The 17662-nt window shown below is 39.2% G+C and overlaps 1 protein-coding gene across 1 annotated transcript; it reads right to left on the bottom strand.

Moving 5' to 3' along the window:
* Positions 1–863: 863 nt before the first annotated feature.
* fbxl22 (F-box and leucine-rich repeat protein 22) lies at positions 864–14431 on the bottom strand. The gene is made up of 2 exons (XM_041794784.1): positions 13899–14431; positions 864–4311 (listed from the first exon to the last, which is right to left on the bottom strand). Exons 1-2 carry the CDS (start codon positions 14234–14236, stop codon positions 3963–3965), a joined length of 687 nt encoding a protein of 228 aa, XP_041650718.1. The 5' UTR covers positions 14237–14431; the 3' UTR covers positions 864–3962.
* Between the last annotated feature and the right edge of the window lie 3231 nt (positions 14432–17662).

The following is a 17662-nucleotide window of genomic DNA, read 5'->3' as shown; positions in this document are numbered from 1 at the left end:
TTTTTTTCTGCTCCACATTGGTTTTTATTATCAAACATCAGAGGATGTAGCTTCAAATCAACAGACCATCATTTACTCCAGTTTACTCTGATTGACTTACAACTTGAAATTAATGCATTTTCTTAAAAATACATTGGTGACTAGTCCAGCGTGTACCCTGCCTTTTACTCAACGACAGCTGGGATTGGCTCCACCTTATGCAACATGTTAAATATAAGTTAAATAATAGAAATCTTTTAAATGTTTTAACACATATTTAGATTTAAAATACCAACAAATCAATGCATCATTTGAGCAAAATGATGCAGTTCAAACCTAAAAAAGTATTTAAATACTTATATCATCTTTTTTTTTTCATCTAATTGCTCTCAAAGTGTCATTATCTAAAATCATAATACACCATGTTGGATTCTGATAATTTTTACTTCAGCCCTATAAAAATGGCTTTTTATTTTTTAGTTATATTGCATAGGCAGGTTTGAATTTGGCATAAAAGTTTACAATTAGAACAATGAAAAATACTTTAATCCTGCAGTGAGTGCACAAGTTCTCAATGGTAAATAAAATGCAGAATTTTTTCACTTTTATTCATTTTGGCAGAATCAAATGTCCACATTGTGATCAGTAAGTCCTAATTGTTTATCACTTAACTCTTTTTGCATTTAACTAAGACAAAACTGGCTGCAGTTATATGAGCAATCTTTTCACAATCATATAAAATTAATTCTGATAGGAGATTTTATCTTCTCCGCTCACATGGGCTGTCATGCACTGAAACAAGGCTGTAAAAAGGGTTTAGTGTCGCAGTTTAAGTCCAACATAGGAAATACAGTCCGAAAAGTGTTTTATTATTAAATCAGCAACAAAAAGTGACATTTAAAAAAAAGATTGTGTTTTTTTTTAAACAAAACCCCATCTGAGGAAGTTGTAATCTGAAATGATGAGAAATGTTAATGACTCATTCATATCTGACATTAAGTTTATTATCCAATCTACAGCAAAAGAAAAAGGTTTTTCAAACATTTGATAATTTAATTAGAAAAAAAAATTCAATCAAATACAGAGAGTAAAAAAAAATCAATTAAACACAGTTTTTAAATGGTGAATAGAAAAAGTCAAACATTAGAAATATTTAGAGTAAGACATGAGTCTGAATAGTGCAAATTTACTTCATACAGTCATATGTGTGTGTTAATGTGAAATATAAAATAAAAGGTCCTTCTTCAGAGATGCAGATAGGACAGGCCTACCCTGCAGCTGCAGCAGCAGTCTGCAGTTTATCAGTCACATGGCCTTTACAGACAGACACACTCACCTAATCAACCTACTTTCATACGTCTCCCAGTCTTATATAATATGAATCCAATCCCAGGTCAGGCACACTTTGCCCTCTGAGAACCCTTCCTCAGGCTCTGACATGTCTCGCCTTAACACAGACAGACACAGGCTGTGACCAGACCTCGTCTGCCTGTTTCCTCTTTAATAGTGCAGGTGTGCCTCTCTTCTGGCAGAGGTGTGACTGATATCTTCACTACATGCTTGAATATAATCAGGGTTTGAAAATATTTTAAATACTTTTTTCAACCTTATGTTGAGTGAAGGATCCTACCATTTGTACATTAAAAAGTCGATATGTACTCTAGCAGAAACTCTAGCATTAAAGGATAAATAAGACAGGCTTTGTTGTCTGTGAAAAACACAAATAATAATGTACATTCCATTCGTGCCCACACGTACTTCTCAACACACATTGCATACAGCTTTAGGTCTATGCAGATAATAATGATGATATGCTCCATCTAGGGGAGGCAAGACACAACATGAAAAAGGCTCATATCCCCCAAGGCCTAAGCAGCCACAGGGATTACTTTTCATTTTAACAAAGAGATGTATAAATACAAAAATTATATTAGTTTAAATTAACAAACAAATTAATAAGGAATCAATTTAAGGCTAAATTAAGTCCAACATAACATTGGAGGTGAGTCTGAGAGGTAAGAAAACCAGCCAAAAACTCAAGAAAACTAAGATACAGTACAATAAACTTAAACTCCTTAAATGACAAAAACACGACAAAATAAGATGTCAGTGTAGGTTCTCAGTAATCCAATTTATAGTTATCCAAAATTCAATCCAAAAGAGAAAATTGACTAGGTTAAGGTTCTTGGAGATGCTGTAATTTGCCAGTCAAGGTATTTCCAGTTTTAGATTATTTATTTATTTATTTAGTCATAATTAAATTTTGTCCGGAAGTTACATTCATAAAATAACCATATTGTATACGTTACAGACTAAGACACATTTTACAAATAAAGCAGAGAAAAAAGTTTAGAGCTCTAATCCAGACTTGAATTATGCAGAGACCTATTTTAAAAACATGAGCAGTGTCTTGCTTTAGCCTTGTTAGCTTCGGCTAAAATAGCTATGCTAGCTACGTAATTAATGTAACAACAGCCAATGTAGCTAAGTAAGCTTTAGCAACATGAGCTTTAGCAAACATGGCTAAAGCTAATGTAGCTATGTAGATAACATACCTATGTAGCTTACATAGCTGCTTTGATTGCTTTGTTTAGCTATGTAGCTATGCTATATATAGCTACACTGGGGCGATGAAGGTTGCTGCTCTCAAACATGACAGACAAACGAGAGGAGCACAGGAACACATATCAAAACTTTTTTAATGCCTTTTTTTTTGTTTGTTGATTTTGTTGTTGTGAGTGAAACTCTACCGTTAATTTTGATCCTCAGCCGTTGTCATGGAAATCTACGAGCCGTTGTTGCTAAATGTTTTAAATGTGAGACGGCGATGACGTCATTACCCGCGGCCAGAGTAGTGTCCGAAATCATTTCTGTGTTTTGCAGTTGAGTCCACTATATAGTCCACTTTATGCTGCTCACTATATTGTGGCTAGGGAGTAGGAAATTGAGTGTGTGGTTTCAGACAGAGCCGGTAAATGGTTGTTTTTTTTTTTTTTTACATGGCAGCAGTTTTATGAAAAAAAGATCAAAATTCTACCAAGTTATGCAATTTGAGCAATATAGCCTACGTCATCATCCCAGTGTAGAGATCTGCTGCTGAATGCCCTACCAAAGAGGTCTGCTCGAAGTCTGCAGCCAGATCCCCTTTTATTCCTGGAAGCAGACTTTTTACTGTGCTTGGTAAACATTTTTTTTTATCAGACTTCTCAGGTTAGGTTTTTGACTCATGCACCTTTTGGTATTCTTTTACATTAACCCCTACCCTATCTCTAAATAGGCATTTAATCTGATTTTTTTTTTTAGAAAGGTTAAGGTTTTTTTCTTTGTTTTGTTTTGGGTTTTTTTCTGAGATATCTAATGCATCTTAGATAAACGTTCTGTGAGAGTGGCTGTCAGAGATGAACGTCTGTAGGCTGTCTTAGAATTTCTAGAGCCTTTTGGAAGAAATGTGACACATCCTCAACCTAAACGATGTCCAGTTGCCTCTTAGGATCAAGCTTTAAAGGACAAAACAAGGTTAAATAAACTTGGGTTTCACCCCTACACCTCCTAACATAAAACTAACTCGATGTAAACCCTGAAATAAAGTGTGGTGTGGCCACCTGGAAGAAGAGAAAGATGGGGGTTCCCCCTGCACTTTAGTGATGACATCTTGTCCATTCAATGGGGGAAGACCTCTTATACAACCTGTCTCATATCCTAATTTGTAGACTTTTTTTTATATCATTATCATGCTTTGATAAAGAATTATTAATAAGGCTACTTGTGTAAACAATTGTATTGATCGTAAGTGCACCTAGGATTTCTCTTTGGTTTGGACAAATGGAATTGATCCAGCTAAAAGCTATAGCATGTGTTCTATAAAAAGATTTAAAAAAGAGGATGTTAAACACTTAAAAGCAGTTATATATCATCACAAAAGCACCACAGTAAGTTATTTCCAAAGTTACAGGAATGCTTCTCCCCTTATAAAAGGATGTCCTTTAGGAGAACAGCAGGACCTTCTGCAGCGTCCTTCTGAGTGGGACCTTCTCTTCAGGTTTGCTGTCCGGGATCATGCCAGCGCTCCTCTCTGCACTCAGCTGAATGCCTGGCCTCTTCTCTCGGACGGCCTGCAGCCCTGCCTCTGTAATATTCCTGCAGAAGTCGACCTTTACCTCCTTCAGACTCACTCCTTGAGCCGCCACACCCTCCAGGCTGCGGTCGGTGATGCGGACGCAATTCTCCAGGTGGATGCTGCGCAGCTTCCTGCAGCTCTGCAGTACAGAGATCACATCTTGGTCGGTGATGTGTCCGCAGCCGGACAGGGTCAGGGAGAGCAGGTTTGGACACCTGTAGCACAGAGAGCAGACGGTTACATCATTAGCTGGTGACACGTGTTGCAGTTAGACATGGAGGAGACCTTCACTCATCACCCCTCTGGACAGTATGTAGAGCATGGAGGGATTAGTTTGTTTGGAGAAGAACGGGCCTTAAGTAAGCAATACTGTTTGGCGTGTGTGCTTAAATCCACAATACTCTATAGGTCTCATAAAGAGTCAGATAACAGAGGAGAGCATACAGATCAGAGCCATATATGAATGAGGTGTAAGCAACACCACTGAGAGGCAGCAACATGATCTGTTAACAACAGGGCTGTTTAATACCTGGACCGGGCTATCTTTTCTTAACACACTGTCCCAGCGGGCATTCATGTTTCCGCTTTATAAAAAAGCTTTTGTGAATAAAAGAAGCATGGCGCTGCTGCACAGAACAATCACAGGATGTGCGATGAATTATAGCATGAGAAAAATGCATTTTCTCATGTTAAAGTTTGCAGGGTTGAGTCTAAACGTGAACTTGAATGATTGTGTTGAAAGGCATGTGTTTGCTGCATGTTTCCAGTGTGTTTCAGGAGTGCACTGCAGCCTACTGGCAGGCCGGCAACACAGAATTGGCAGACACACAAACATACACACACACTAATGGCAGCGGATTGAGGATGTCATTCACGTTCACTGATGCAGATTACATAAAGACTTACATAATCTTACCACTTTACCACATGTGAGCCAAACATATTCCAGTTGCCTGCAAGTGTTAAGGGCGCTGTCCCAGTAACCTCTGAGCATGGGGAATATAGCAGTCGATCCACGTGCTAGTTGCTTTGTTGCATGGGGGCCTATGTGGGGATTTATCAGGGGATATGATTGCATGGTATTGACATTAACCCCCCAAAAGAGAAGAGGCAGAGCAGTGCAATAAGACCTCAGAGCCGGTGGCATTTAAAGATTTAGTAGTCTCTTATTACTACAGTAAGACGGCCCCAGCTGGGAGGGTACAGAACATGAAGGACGTGAGCGAAGGTAAACATGAAAGGAATAAAAACTTCATCAACCTTTGTTACATAACCCACTCTTTCACTTCACACTGATATGTGTGTGCTCTCGAAGTATCTGCTCTCTCTTCTCTTACTCTGCCCTCATTAAAGTGTCCTTACTGTCTCACACAAATGCCCACGATGACACTCGGATTAAAGCTCCTTGAGGAGTTTTTTGCTGGTTATAAAACAGACATTAGATAATACTGATGTCTCTTTATGACCGACAAAATAAAAGAAGGTAAGCAGTGACAAGGCTGATTATATCATAAGGTTATTTATAATGGTTGTTAAAGGGCTATGGGTAGGTGTTAGACAAAACAGTAATTAAACAAACATGCTGCGAGTCTAACTTCTGCTAAGGGAGAGCAGTGAATTATTCACAGTGGACATTTTTCTTTCTCTTCTCCACATAAACCACCATGTTTGGTTTTTATAGTTTTAGTTAAAAAGCTGCTGCAATTGAGTTCTTCTGCTTATCAAGAATAAGACGGTAAGAAAGCTGAGTTGTTAGTGTAGTGTCTGGTAAAACAGACGGCTGGTTAGCTATTTGTTGTAATAGTTTGTTAGTTTCTGATTAGGGTGTTATTCAGCTGTTGTATGGTAGTAGCTAACAGACTAACATAAAGCTAAATGCTGGTGTTTATGTGCCAAACGCAACAGGGTGTGTGTTGCAGCAAACTGTATGTATGTAAGAAACAGCTGATCAAGTTTTTCATTATGTTTGTTTAAACAACAGATATATGAAATAATGCATTTTAATAGTCATTTCCACCACCTGATCATGAGTAATCTGTGTAAACTTACATTTAAGCTAATGTTGAGTTAGCTTTAAATATATGTGTTAACGTTAGCCTTTTACTAGCTAAACTAAATCTCTGTCACTGTCCACGCTGTCTCAGTCTTCCACGCTGTTTTATTGGCTTTGTGAAAGGGAAAAATTCAACTCCCCACTGTAAAGATTTGAGGGTTATGTAAACCCACCACTCCAGTACACTAGCATCTGCTGAAAGCTTGTCAGGCCTCCCGAGCGTTGCTAATCTAGGATTTGACAGTGGTTGTTTTAGGGAGGGGTTTTGCGATGCGTAGCTTATGTAGCTCCATTAACTGCTCAAGCTATGTAGATAAATGAGGTATAGTTAACGCAGCAAGGTAGGTAATGTAGCTAAGCTAAGCTCACAAACCAGCTATGTAGGCTACATAGATATATTGTCGAAGTAGCTGCATTAGCTTTAGCTACATTTGCTAAAGCTCATGTTGCTAGAGCTTATTTTGCTAAAGCTAACTTAGCTAGTTTTTCTCAGTTTTGTTTAGGAAATATTGCTTGGTCTGAAATGTTTGCAATGTGGTTATTCAATAAATGTAACTGCTACATTTTGTTTCTGAATAAAGTTTAATTTCTATCCATCCATTTTCTATACCGCTCATCCTGTTTGGTGTCGCAGTGGGGCTGGAGCCTGTCCCCGCTATCATTGGGCGAGAGGCAGGGTACACCCTGGAATGGTTGCCAGTCAATCACAGGGCTGACATGGAGAGACAGACAACCAGGCACGCTAACATTCACACCTACGGCCAATTTTTAGAGTCACCAGTTAACCTAAAGATGTTTTTGGTGGTGGGGGGAAGCTGGTAACCTGACACACCAAATGGATTTGTTTCACATATCCATCTGGGAAAGCTTCAATAGGAAATGTTTGAGAAAAGGCAGAGGCTTTGAAAAAACTCGGAGTATGATTGGATGAATGTTCTGTCTGTCACATCTTTACGGGCCAATCAGAGCAACAAAACACGTGACGTAGCCGCTATCAAGCTGCACGTGGAGGAAGAGATTAGCGTGGATGCTGCTAAAACTGGTGCTTTAGCCGCATCCACGCTAATCTCTTCCTCCATAACTGCACCAGCTCTTGCTGCTTGTTTACGTCATGACTTTGTTGCGCCCGGAAGTACTGCCTCTCTTTGCTGATTGGTTCTGTCACTTCCTAACCGGGCCCAAACGGTTCAGATTGGAGCTCTGCAAGATGGATTTGCCAGTGAGAAACAAGGAAATGGGTGTATCCATCTGCTTTGCAAGGTTAGGAAGCTGGAGTACCCAGAGAAAACCCACGGGTGCAGGGGGAGACCATGCAAACTCTGCACAGAAAGGCCCTGACCGGGAAGCGAACCAGGGACCTTGTTGCTGTGAAGCAACAGCGCTAACCCTGCGCTGCTGTGCAGCCCCTTTAAATTTCTAAAAATAAAATAAAAATGGGAAATACATAATTCCTTTCTAAAATACATGGCATCTCAGAGTAACAGCCTGTGAGAGTGGCCGTCAGAGATGAATGGTCTGCAGCCAGACCCCTCTCACACTTTCAGAAATTTACATTACTAATCCAAGATCAAGAAGACGGATGAAGATGGATGGATAATCCAAGGCACTCTTTTTTACCCCTCTGTTGCAGCACAAGAAGTCTTGTTAAATTTGGTATTAATGTTCTCTAAAATTTTAATAATGCTAAAATGTAGATCCTATTCAGAGTTAAATAGGTGGTATAACAAAACTGCTTTAGAGTGTGTCCACCTTTTCATGATAAGGCACTATTTAGAAGGCTTTTGGTGCTTGACTTAAAGATGCAGAGATATTTGTTGCATTTTTCTGTCAGAACAAATTATTGAATTTTTCCCTTTGGCTCACTAAAATACTTTGTCCGTGCAAGCTATTTTTAGATCGGCGCTGCCGAGTTCGGAGCTGCTGTTCCAACTCAATGGAGACAGATGGTATTTCTGGCTTTCCCTCATCAAACTCATCAAATACACAATCCAACAACTCCAAAACACTCTCGTGGACAAGTTGTGACCTGCACATTCATAGAAAATAAATAAATAAATAAAAAATTGTAGCAATAGGGAATACCCAATGCACCTTGCTAATAGCATCAACCTTAGGGTCTTATTTGTCTGGCACCACTGGCTGAGATGCGGCATGGCAAACTGACTGAGGGCTAAATCATTACCATACGTATTTTGCCATACCTTCAAATTTGGTGGGAATCTATTTTCTAGGAGCCCTCTTTAATTGGAGCAATTGGCCCACATGCACAATACACAATAGAATTGAGTTTTTTGTTATGTGTGGTGTGTTACTGGTTAGCATGACACTGGCAAAACATGAGGGACAAGGAACAAGATCCTCTGGTCTGATGAAACCTAGATTGAACTGTTTGGCCTCAATTCTAAACCTTATGTATGGGAGAAACCAGGCATCCTCTGCCCAAAACATTCCCAACAGTGAAGCATGGTGGTGGCAGCATCATGCTGTGGGGGTGTTTTTTTAGCAGCAGGGTCTGGGAGACTGGTCAGGGCTGAGAGAAAGCTAAATGGAGTAAAGTACATAGCTATCCTCAGTGAAAACCAGGACTTCAGACTGGGCCGAATTTTCACCTTCCAACATGTCGATGACCCTAAGCACACAGTCAAGACAACACAGGAGTGACTTAGGGACAGCTATGTGAATGTCCAAGAGTGACCCAGCCACAGCCCTGACTTGAACCCTATTGAACATGTCTGGAGAGACCTGAAAATGGCTGTCCACCGATGGTCCCCATCCAACCTGACTGAGTTTGCAAGGATTTGCAAAGAAGAATGGCAGAAAATTCCCCAATCCAGGTGTGCAAAGCTCATTTTCAAAAAGACTTGAAGTTGTACTTGCTGCCAAAGGTGCTTCAACTAAGCACTGAGTAAAGGGTCTGAATACTTATGAAAAAGTGATAGCTCAGTTTTTTCCTTCAAAAGTGTTTTCACTTTGTCATTATGCACCTTGCCAGCAATGGATGCTAGCTTACCATTTGCTAACATCTCAGCTTCAACCTTTTTTTTCTATAGAAATACAAAATAACAAAGGCTAAATACAAAACTGGAGACATCGAAACAGTAGCTCAAACACTATTGACAGTGGCTATGTTTGTATAATGATGTACATGATGCTCATATTAAAAAAACAGCATCGGCTGCAGTCTGGTCTGAGCCGAGTCCAAGCAGAACACCACAAGGCTAACCTGTAATCATCCCTCTAATGACCTGTTTGGTTTCCTAACGGTTATTTTGTCTGGTCAAATTACCCAGTGAACTCTAAAAGGAACTGAGACGTACATTTAACATTCAGCTGCTTTGGCCTCTTAAGTGGATGGGTATGCTCTAAACTCCGACTTCAGACTTCTTTTACCATCTACTTTTAGTAGCAGAGAGAAAGTCTTATCTTTAACTGGAATAGTAACCCAACAAGTACTTCAACTTTTTCTTAGAAGGAAAGCAGCCTTCTATTTACATGATGAATTACAAATAATGAAATAAAATATTCAACCACACAAGCCCACAATCTTTCTGTGCCACCCACTGTGCATCCCACACATGGCATGTGAATCCATGTTGTATAATTCAAATTCTGAATTATACAATATGATCTGGCATTAGAGGGGTAATACACTACAGACTTCACTGTAAAGAGGCCCACAGACATGCTATGTTTTATAGTTTTTCCGTGAAGATAAAAAAAAAAAAAGAAGACAGACATGAGCTTGGCGTCAGAGTTAGAGTGTAGTCTTCTCCAGGAAGAGGCAGGCAGAGACAGACGCACATGTTCATTCCTCTGACAGCAACAAAGAGCCAATTGTAGGCTCCACCTGCCTGCGTAAATCTCCAGTCTGCAGCTGACTGGGAGGGTCTGTGGCTAAAAATCACTCTTTATCACCCCCACAGCTCCTCTGCGTCCCCTCCCACTCTGTCACGTGCGCTTCTTGCTTTCTTCTCTCTTCAGCAATTTGGGAGGGTTTACCATCAGTATGCTAAGAGTGTGCCTTAAGGGTGTAGAGATACAAGACCCAGACGAAGTAGGTGGTTCTAGTTTTTCTGACTGGTCTTGCAGCTCTTGCGTTTGTGTCTCAGATTTCACAATACAGGAAGCCGTCACAGTGTCCTAAAGTGAGCCAACGACCCAGCCCCTCCTCTCGTCCCAGGCCAGCTGCAGCAGCCAGGCTTCCTAACATCAGCGCTTATTACTGGCCGCCTTGAAAGAATTACCCAGGGTCCTCATTACGCCTCTCCAGGCTGATTCCTGCATGCAGTCAGCCACGCACACAAGGCCAACAGCCAATTCAGTGACCTGTCTAATCCAACTGTCATATCATTCAGTGTGTATAATTTGATATGTGACCACAGTTATGTTAGTTAATAGAATCAGTCTTACGTCCCACAGATGTGACATTTTTTGTTTCTGCAGCCAGCTCCTGATACTCCATCTGTTTCTAATGATTTTCTCTCCCTGCTGCTGCCTACAGCTAAACATGGCAGCTTCACTAAGCCATGTGCCTCCGAATGAAAACAATTCACTTCCTTGTGGTGGGTGTGAATAATGACCCTGAAAAACATAACTCAAATCACGTGATTATCCCCAAGGCAACATCAGACAAAGACCAACATATCTGACTTATCTTTTAGTGTAACACAGATCTGTGAAACCTCTGGTAAGATGTTTTTGTATCATCTTGTGAAAAGCAGCTGCAGGGACGGTAGAAATTATCTTAAATTACAGTCCATCTAAAATAACTTGAAGCAGCTCATGGTCAGTTTTAAATGAGCATATGTTACAGTAGTGCAGCCTGCAGGGCATGAGCCTCTAAAGATAAACAGGATAAAAGTAAGGAGATGAGAAGAGGGTTAAAAAAAAACAACAGATTTTTTTAAACATGACATCACCAGTAAGTTTTCATATTTTTTTCAGTCTTTTAACTTTATAATCATCAGGAGTTTAAAACTAGTTTTACTTAGAGCTGCATTTTAAAGGCCCTGTAAGGTAAAAATAAAACTGTATTTAAGTTTGTTGTATGACAGGTCACTGTTATGAACCCCTAGTTCAGATTTTAGTAAACATCTCCAAGTTAAAAAATTAAGCTTCAAAATCATAAAAATGAGGCAGTAAAATGGATGGATGGTGTGGACGTGTCTGTTGAATGAGCTGAAGCCACACCCACTCACAGGAAAAACGATCCTCTCAAATTAAAAAAAAAAATGCTACAATCTGAATGGAGGAAAGGAGATGAGCTGCTCTGGGATTTTTTTATTATTGTGTTAGAGGGGCGGAGTCATTCCCCACTGTGGGCCCGTGACATCACAAGCCCACATATTTGCCCCACCCAAATTAAACCCAGCCAGGAAAGAGGGGAAGAACTTTCAAACAGTCTAAATCCAAAATTCAGTCACATGTAGATCTCAGTGTTTTCGCATGTTTACAACAACCACATTCTAACATATCGTTAAGACACAAATTTTGGATTTCACTTTACAGGGTCTTTAATTGTATGACTCATTTTCAAGGAAGAAGGGATGTAATAGATGAAAGGTAATAATAATTTGATAGTATTATATTTGAAAAAAGGGTACAAATTTGGATTAACTAATTAATTTTACTTTTTAAGTCCAACACAAACAAAAAACTGCAACTGCAGAGTACCCATGTTTTTTTGTCTAAGCCCCTTATGCAGTGTTTGGGATTGCACTTTACAAAGTATGCCATTAGTGTACTGAGATTACTTAGATTGTCATATAAAAGGGTTGTATTATATAAAATAAACTGTTGCTGGGGTTGGTATATTTCCTTTTATCTTTTGTTGTGACCACAAACAAAAATCCCTGAAGCCCCTGCACTGTTTCTGTTTCTCTCCATGTGCCGGGGGGATCGGTCAGCAGAAGGTAAATCCAATAGTGCTGTGACTGTGCAAGGTATTATGTACATATACAGAGTCAAAATTAGGAAACGTATAAGACTATTGTACTCAAATAGAAGTTGAAGTATTTTGGTTAAAAAAACTTAAGTATAGTTAAATTACTGGTCTATAAATCTGCTCAAGCAAAAATAATAAGTGTTTCATTTAAAGTTTACTTAAACTATTGAGTACTGAGCAGCTACTATGGAGTTGAACAGTTAAATATGATCTTTCCTTAAAGCCAAAAATGGTATAAGGTTATGGATCTCTAACCAGGTTGTTCAGGTACAATCACATCTTTATGATAAAGTGAAATGCGAAAGCTGTTTTAGGTTGTGATGTGAAATAATTCTCCTGCTTGGTGCTGACCATCATGTGTAGTCAAAGCCAAACTACCAGCCAGTTTCATGCCGTCGACAAAAGCTAGAACCTTTGCTACTTCAAGTTTTTGTTTTTTCCCTCGATACTTGATTATTTTTTAAATGTAATGAAATACAATACTTCCTCTGAAGTATCCTGAAGCAAAAATAAAATTACTGATTTCAAAATGCACTCAAAAAAGAAGAAGTACACAAAAAATCTACTCAGTTACAGTAGTTACAGTAAATGTTATTAGTTACTTCCCACCTCTGTATGGAGCATATCCATGCCTACTATGTGAACCCCACTAAGGCATTTTATTCAGTCATATGCTGCAATTTTATCTAGAGCTTTACTAAGAGTATGACCTGCCTTACTTTTACTCTGATTGGCTTCTCATTGCTGCCTTTGTTTGATTGGGTAAGATTATCAGGTTAAAGCCGAGTATAACTGAGCACAACTGTTTTTTCTTACTTTTTGTATCTTATCAGCTTTTTTTGCACCAAGCTGGTGATTCAGGTAAAGTTTTATATCTGTTTAGTTTCTGTCTAATTTTAATCTCCAAATTTTCATAGTTATGTGTATAGAGAGTTTTTAAAACTCCTGTTAGAGACTCCCAAATATTTAATTTTCTTTTAATCCCATTTCAAATTGTATCTATTTTAATGGCTGCGGATAACTATGAAAATCTACTCATCTACTCATCCATGTTCCAGCTGATGAAGCACCAGTGTTTTCCATCTCCTCTCCATCTCACTTTTCTTCTGTATGAAACTGTAGAGTAATCAGCCACTCAATATTTGTTAACTCTGACTCCAACATTTTTTGCATGTTACAGTTGCCATGGTTTTCTGTAAACAAACAAGCAGGAAGTGTGGCAGTGGAGCCATGAACTGGCATAAAAATCGTGCTGCTCACTTGCATTATAGTATGTAATATTGTAGAGCCGTGCATACACACTAACCTTTAAGTATGCATAGAAGTATTACTTAACACTGCCTGTTAGTATGTTTCATTGCTGACTTTTACATTATCTGCTCTAAAACAGTGCTTTAAAGGAGTTTAACTAATATGATGTTTTTGTTTTTTATGCATTGCATCTGCAGTGATTTAATACTCAGTTTTTACATTGTGTGATGGCCCTGTTAAAGTATGAGACAAGGTATGTAAACACAGAGTAGGCTTCACAAATACACACAATCAGATGTGCACTATTCCATCCTGTGGGTTCGGATGTTATATGTTGTTACTGTCCTCCTCTTTCATTACATCTCTTATACTTCCAATGAAGATTCCAGTGAATCAGAGGGGGTACATCTCTCCTCCACCATTCCTTCTCCATGCATTAAACATTTTAGATGAGGCATAGCAGGGACATTAATGTTCTGCCTTCAACTGGAAATATGTAAGTACTCTTACAGTATCATTTCTAAATGTACAACAAAGCACTCACAAACACTCACATGAGGCAGACCTGGGCCAGGAAATTGCTGACCAAGCGTTCATGTTTACTGCAGATATCCCTCTGAAACGAGCTCTTCAGCCAATCCTCGATGTTGCACACCTGCAGGACTCGGCTGGAGTACCAACAAACAGTCAGGTAACGCAGTGAGGGTCCCAGCACAAAGTTGTCCCTTCTCAGCTCACACGGGGAGCTGAAGTGAAGTAGATTCCAGAGGCGAGGGTCCATGAAGACCTCACGCAGCTGATGACAGGTGAAGGACAAACTCCTCCGACTGTCTTTATCCAGAAAGGAGAAAAGGTGAAGGAGACATTCGCGGTTGAGCTCAGTGAGATGCATGTTGAGCTGACACTAAACAGAAAGACAGGCCTGGTCCCTGAGGGGGGTGATAGGCCTGCTGGTGAGCAGCAACAATGAGCCTGCAGCTCGTATTGTGTGGCCTAGATACATGATGCCTCCTCAGGCACATGCTGCAGGCCTGCACATATAAGGCCGTGGAGTGCGGGCTATTTTAGGAAGACAACTGCCGGTAGAGTCAAAGATGGAAGTGTTTGAGCCATACGCTCCCTTTCCATCTGTCATGGATCTCAACAGGCAGCAAGCACTGGACTGAGCCAGATGTTTACACTAGCCTGGCCTAGTTCTCAGATACAGATACCAAAAAACTAAACACCTCTGAAGGGGACTGCAGCACATAAATCCTTCAGTACGGGAGTTAAATGTTCACATGTTGTGGAGTCTTAGAAACGTGTTTTTGTATTTTTGTTCAGTTGGTTGGATGTTTGACCTTCACTCTGCCGAATGATGTACTGCAGTTTGACACCACAAGGCTGTCTTCCCATTCATCATTTTTAAGTGTGGGAAAGGGAGTAGATGCAGTTTTCATGATCTTTAGCCAACTAATTAAACTTTTATGTGGAAAAACAGCATCAGACACACACTATTAGAAGAAACAGAGCATTTTAAATGTCTGAATAGTGTTTGGAGTAAGGCAGTTTGCCTTTTCAATTATGGTTGTCAAACTAAACTTCTAATATGTTTTAAAGAACCAAATCTCTTTTTTAATGATCTATAGTATCTTAGGCTGCCAGACCTTTAAAACATCATATTAAGAGTCATAATTTTAACCCCAGAGATGCTGTAAGTGGGAGGAAGAGAACTATTTTAATATTACTAAAAAATATTGGCAATGTTTTGTTGCAAATGTTTTTGACAACTTGGCTTTTGTTGGATGCCTTGGACCATTATTTTTGATATCAAAAACAGGTGTTGATATCTTTAGATTTTTACTAGAAGTCTGTCATAGCTTAAACTAGAACTACCACCTTGAAGTTACAATATAATACCTCTGTGAGGCACAGTGCCAATAAAAAGTATTCGACCCCTTGGATGTTTTACCCTTTTATTGATTTTATAATCAATCATGGTCAAAATAATTCAGCTTTTTTGATTTTAAAAACTCTCCAATGTCAAATCGAAAACAGATTTCTCCAAAATAATGTCAATTTAATAGAAATGTGTTACATCAGTGACTACACCTTTGGCTGCAATCACAGCACTGAGTCAGTGTGGATAGGTCTCAATCAGGCTTGCACATCTGGACACTACAATTTTACTCCATTCTTCTTTGCACAACTGCTCAAGCTCTGTCAGGTTGTACAAGTATGGGGTGTGAACAGCCCTTTCCAGCAACAAATTCTGGATTGAGGTCTGGGCTTTCACACAGCCTCTCCAGAACATTTACCTTGTTGTCTTTAAACTATTTTTGGGTGCTTTCACTGTATGCTTTAGGTCATTGTTTTGATCGAAAACAAATCTTCTCCCAAGCTGTAGTCCTCTTGCAGACTGAATAGGATTGTCATCATAGATGATCCCATATTTTGCTGCATTCATTTTACTCTTTACCTTTACAAGCCATTGAAGGCAGGCTGCCGAGAAGCATCCCCACAGCTTGATGCTGCCTCCACTGTGCTTCACAGTGGGGATGGTGTTTTTGTGTTGATGTGCAGTGTTTGATGTCTACCACACAAAGTTTCTTGTTTAATAGTCAAAAAGCACCATTTTCTTTTTTTCTTCCACTTGACCATGGAGTCTCTCACATGCCTTTTTGCGAACTCTAGTAGAGATTTCATGCGAGTTTCTTCAACAGTGACTTTCTCTTTGCCTTTCTCCCACAAAGCTGTGGCTGGTGAAGAACACGGGCAACAGTTATTGTACGCAGAATCTCTCTCACCTCAGCTTCTGAAGCTTGTAACTCCTTCAGAGTAGTCATAGGTGTCTTGGTGGCCTCTCTGATTAGTCTCCTTCTAGCACTCAGTTTGTGAGGACAGCGTGATCTAAAGAGATTTACACATGGGCCATATTACTTTCATTTCTTGATGATGGATTTAACTAAACTTGGGGGGATGTTCAGCGCTTTGGAAATTATTTTGTATCCGTCCCTTGACTTATACTTTTCCATAACCTTTTCTCTGTTGACCTCTGTTGAATTATGTCAGTCACTTTAAAGGTGGTGAATATTTATGCAGTCACTCATTTTACATCATTTTTATTTGATTGATATTACTTTGTAGAAATCTGCTTTTCACTAGACATCTAAGAGGATTTTATGTTTTATTTATTTTATTTTTCTTTTGTCAAAAAAGTCAATTATTTTTACCATGATTGCTTTTTAAAATCAATTAAAGGGTAAAACATTCAAGGGAGTGAATACATTTTTTTTGTAGGTACTGCATACAATTTCTGGAGAGTGAAAGTACATTGGTGGGTAGAGAAGAAGGGCTGGGGTGTTTTCTGTGCTAGAATGATTTGTTAAAATCTTACAAGAAAGGGATGAACATGAGGCCAAATGACCTTTATCTCTGATCTGCAAAATCTAATCAAGTCCTCCTTCAGTCAGATTGGACGTTTTGTGTTGGAGTTTTAAGAATATCCTTTACGGAGATATTTGAGATATAGTATTCACAAGCAAGAGAGGAAAAAGAGCCCTAATGACTTTGCAACAAACCTTTAAGCTCTAAATCTCATCATACGAAATCGTGTTTTAATCAGAGTTGACAATTGCGCAATGTTTGAAGAAAAACTCTTCTTTGGGATCTTGAGATATTGCATTCACAAGAAAAGCAACAGATTGCTGGGAGGTATAGTGATCTTGACCTTTCCAAGACAGTCCGGCTGCAGACGATACACCTCTGATAGCCACTCTAACAGATTGTTCATCTGAGACACCGTCTCTTTCAGAATGGAGGTGCCGTAACCTGCCAACAAAGCATTTTAGATTGTTTAAAATTAAACTTTACCCATAAGAAAAGCCTGGCAGTTACATTCATGAAATAACCACATTACAAACTAAACTTTAGGCTACAGAGTAAACATTACGGGATAAGCAACATGTCATAAATAAAACAGAAAAAAACCTGATGTCACTAAGTTAGCTTTAGCAACATCAGCTTTAGCAAATTTAGCTAAAGTTAAGCTCACAAAACAGCTACTTACCTTATGTAGCTGCTTAATGAGTCTAGCTTTAGCTACATAAGCTATGTAGCTATGTTAACGACCTAGCTTAAGCAGCTATGTAAGCTATGCTTGCTACATTAAAATGTTTTCATTGAGGACAAGCTTTTTCCTACAAGCAGCCCATTTACTCAGAGTTATTTAACCATTTTGTAATCAGGGTTTGTAGGTCAGGTTTTTAACTTGTAACTGAAGTTTAATTCAACTTTATTTCAAAAGTCTTAGGGTGTATTTCCGTTCTGACAAAGATGG

The sequence above is a fragment of the Cheilinus undulatus genome, linkage group 9, assembly GCF_018320785.1.
Source record: "Cheilinus undulatus linkage group 9, ASM1832078v1, whole genome shotgun sequence".
Lineage (NCBI taxonomy): Eukaryota > Metazoa > Chordata > Actinopteri > Labriformes > Labridae > Cheilinus > Cheilinus undulatus.
Note: the sequence above shows the minus strand (reverse complement) of the source record. Positions and strands in the feature narration are given on the sequence as shown.

What these genes read in the sequence shown, in the direction of transcription:
- fbxl22 (XM_041794784.1), bottom strand. Translation starts at nt 14,236, where the DNA reads ATGCATCTCACTGAGCTCAACCGCGAATGTCTCCTTCACCTTTTCTCC. An exon ending in CTGGCCCAGGTCTGCCTCAT is followed by an intron (nt 4,312 to 13,898) that starts GTGAGTGTTTGT and finishes TCTGTGCTACAG; the next exon opens with GTGTCCAAACCTGCTCTCCC.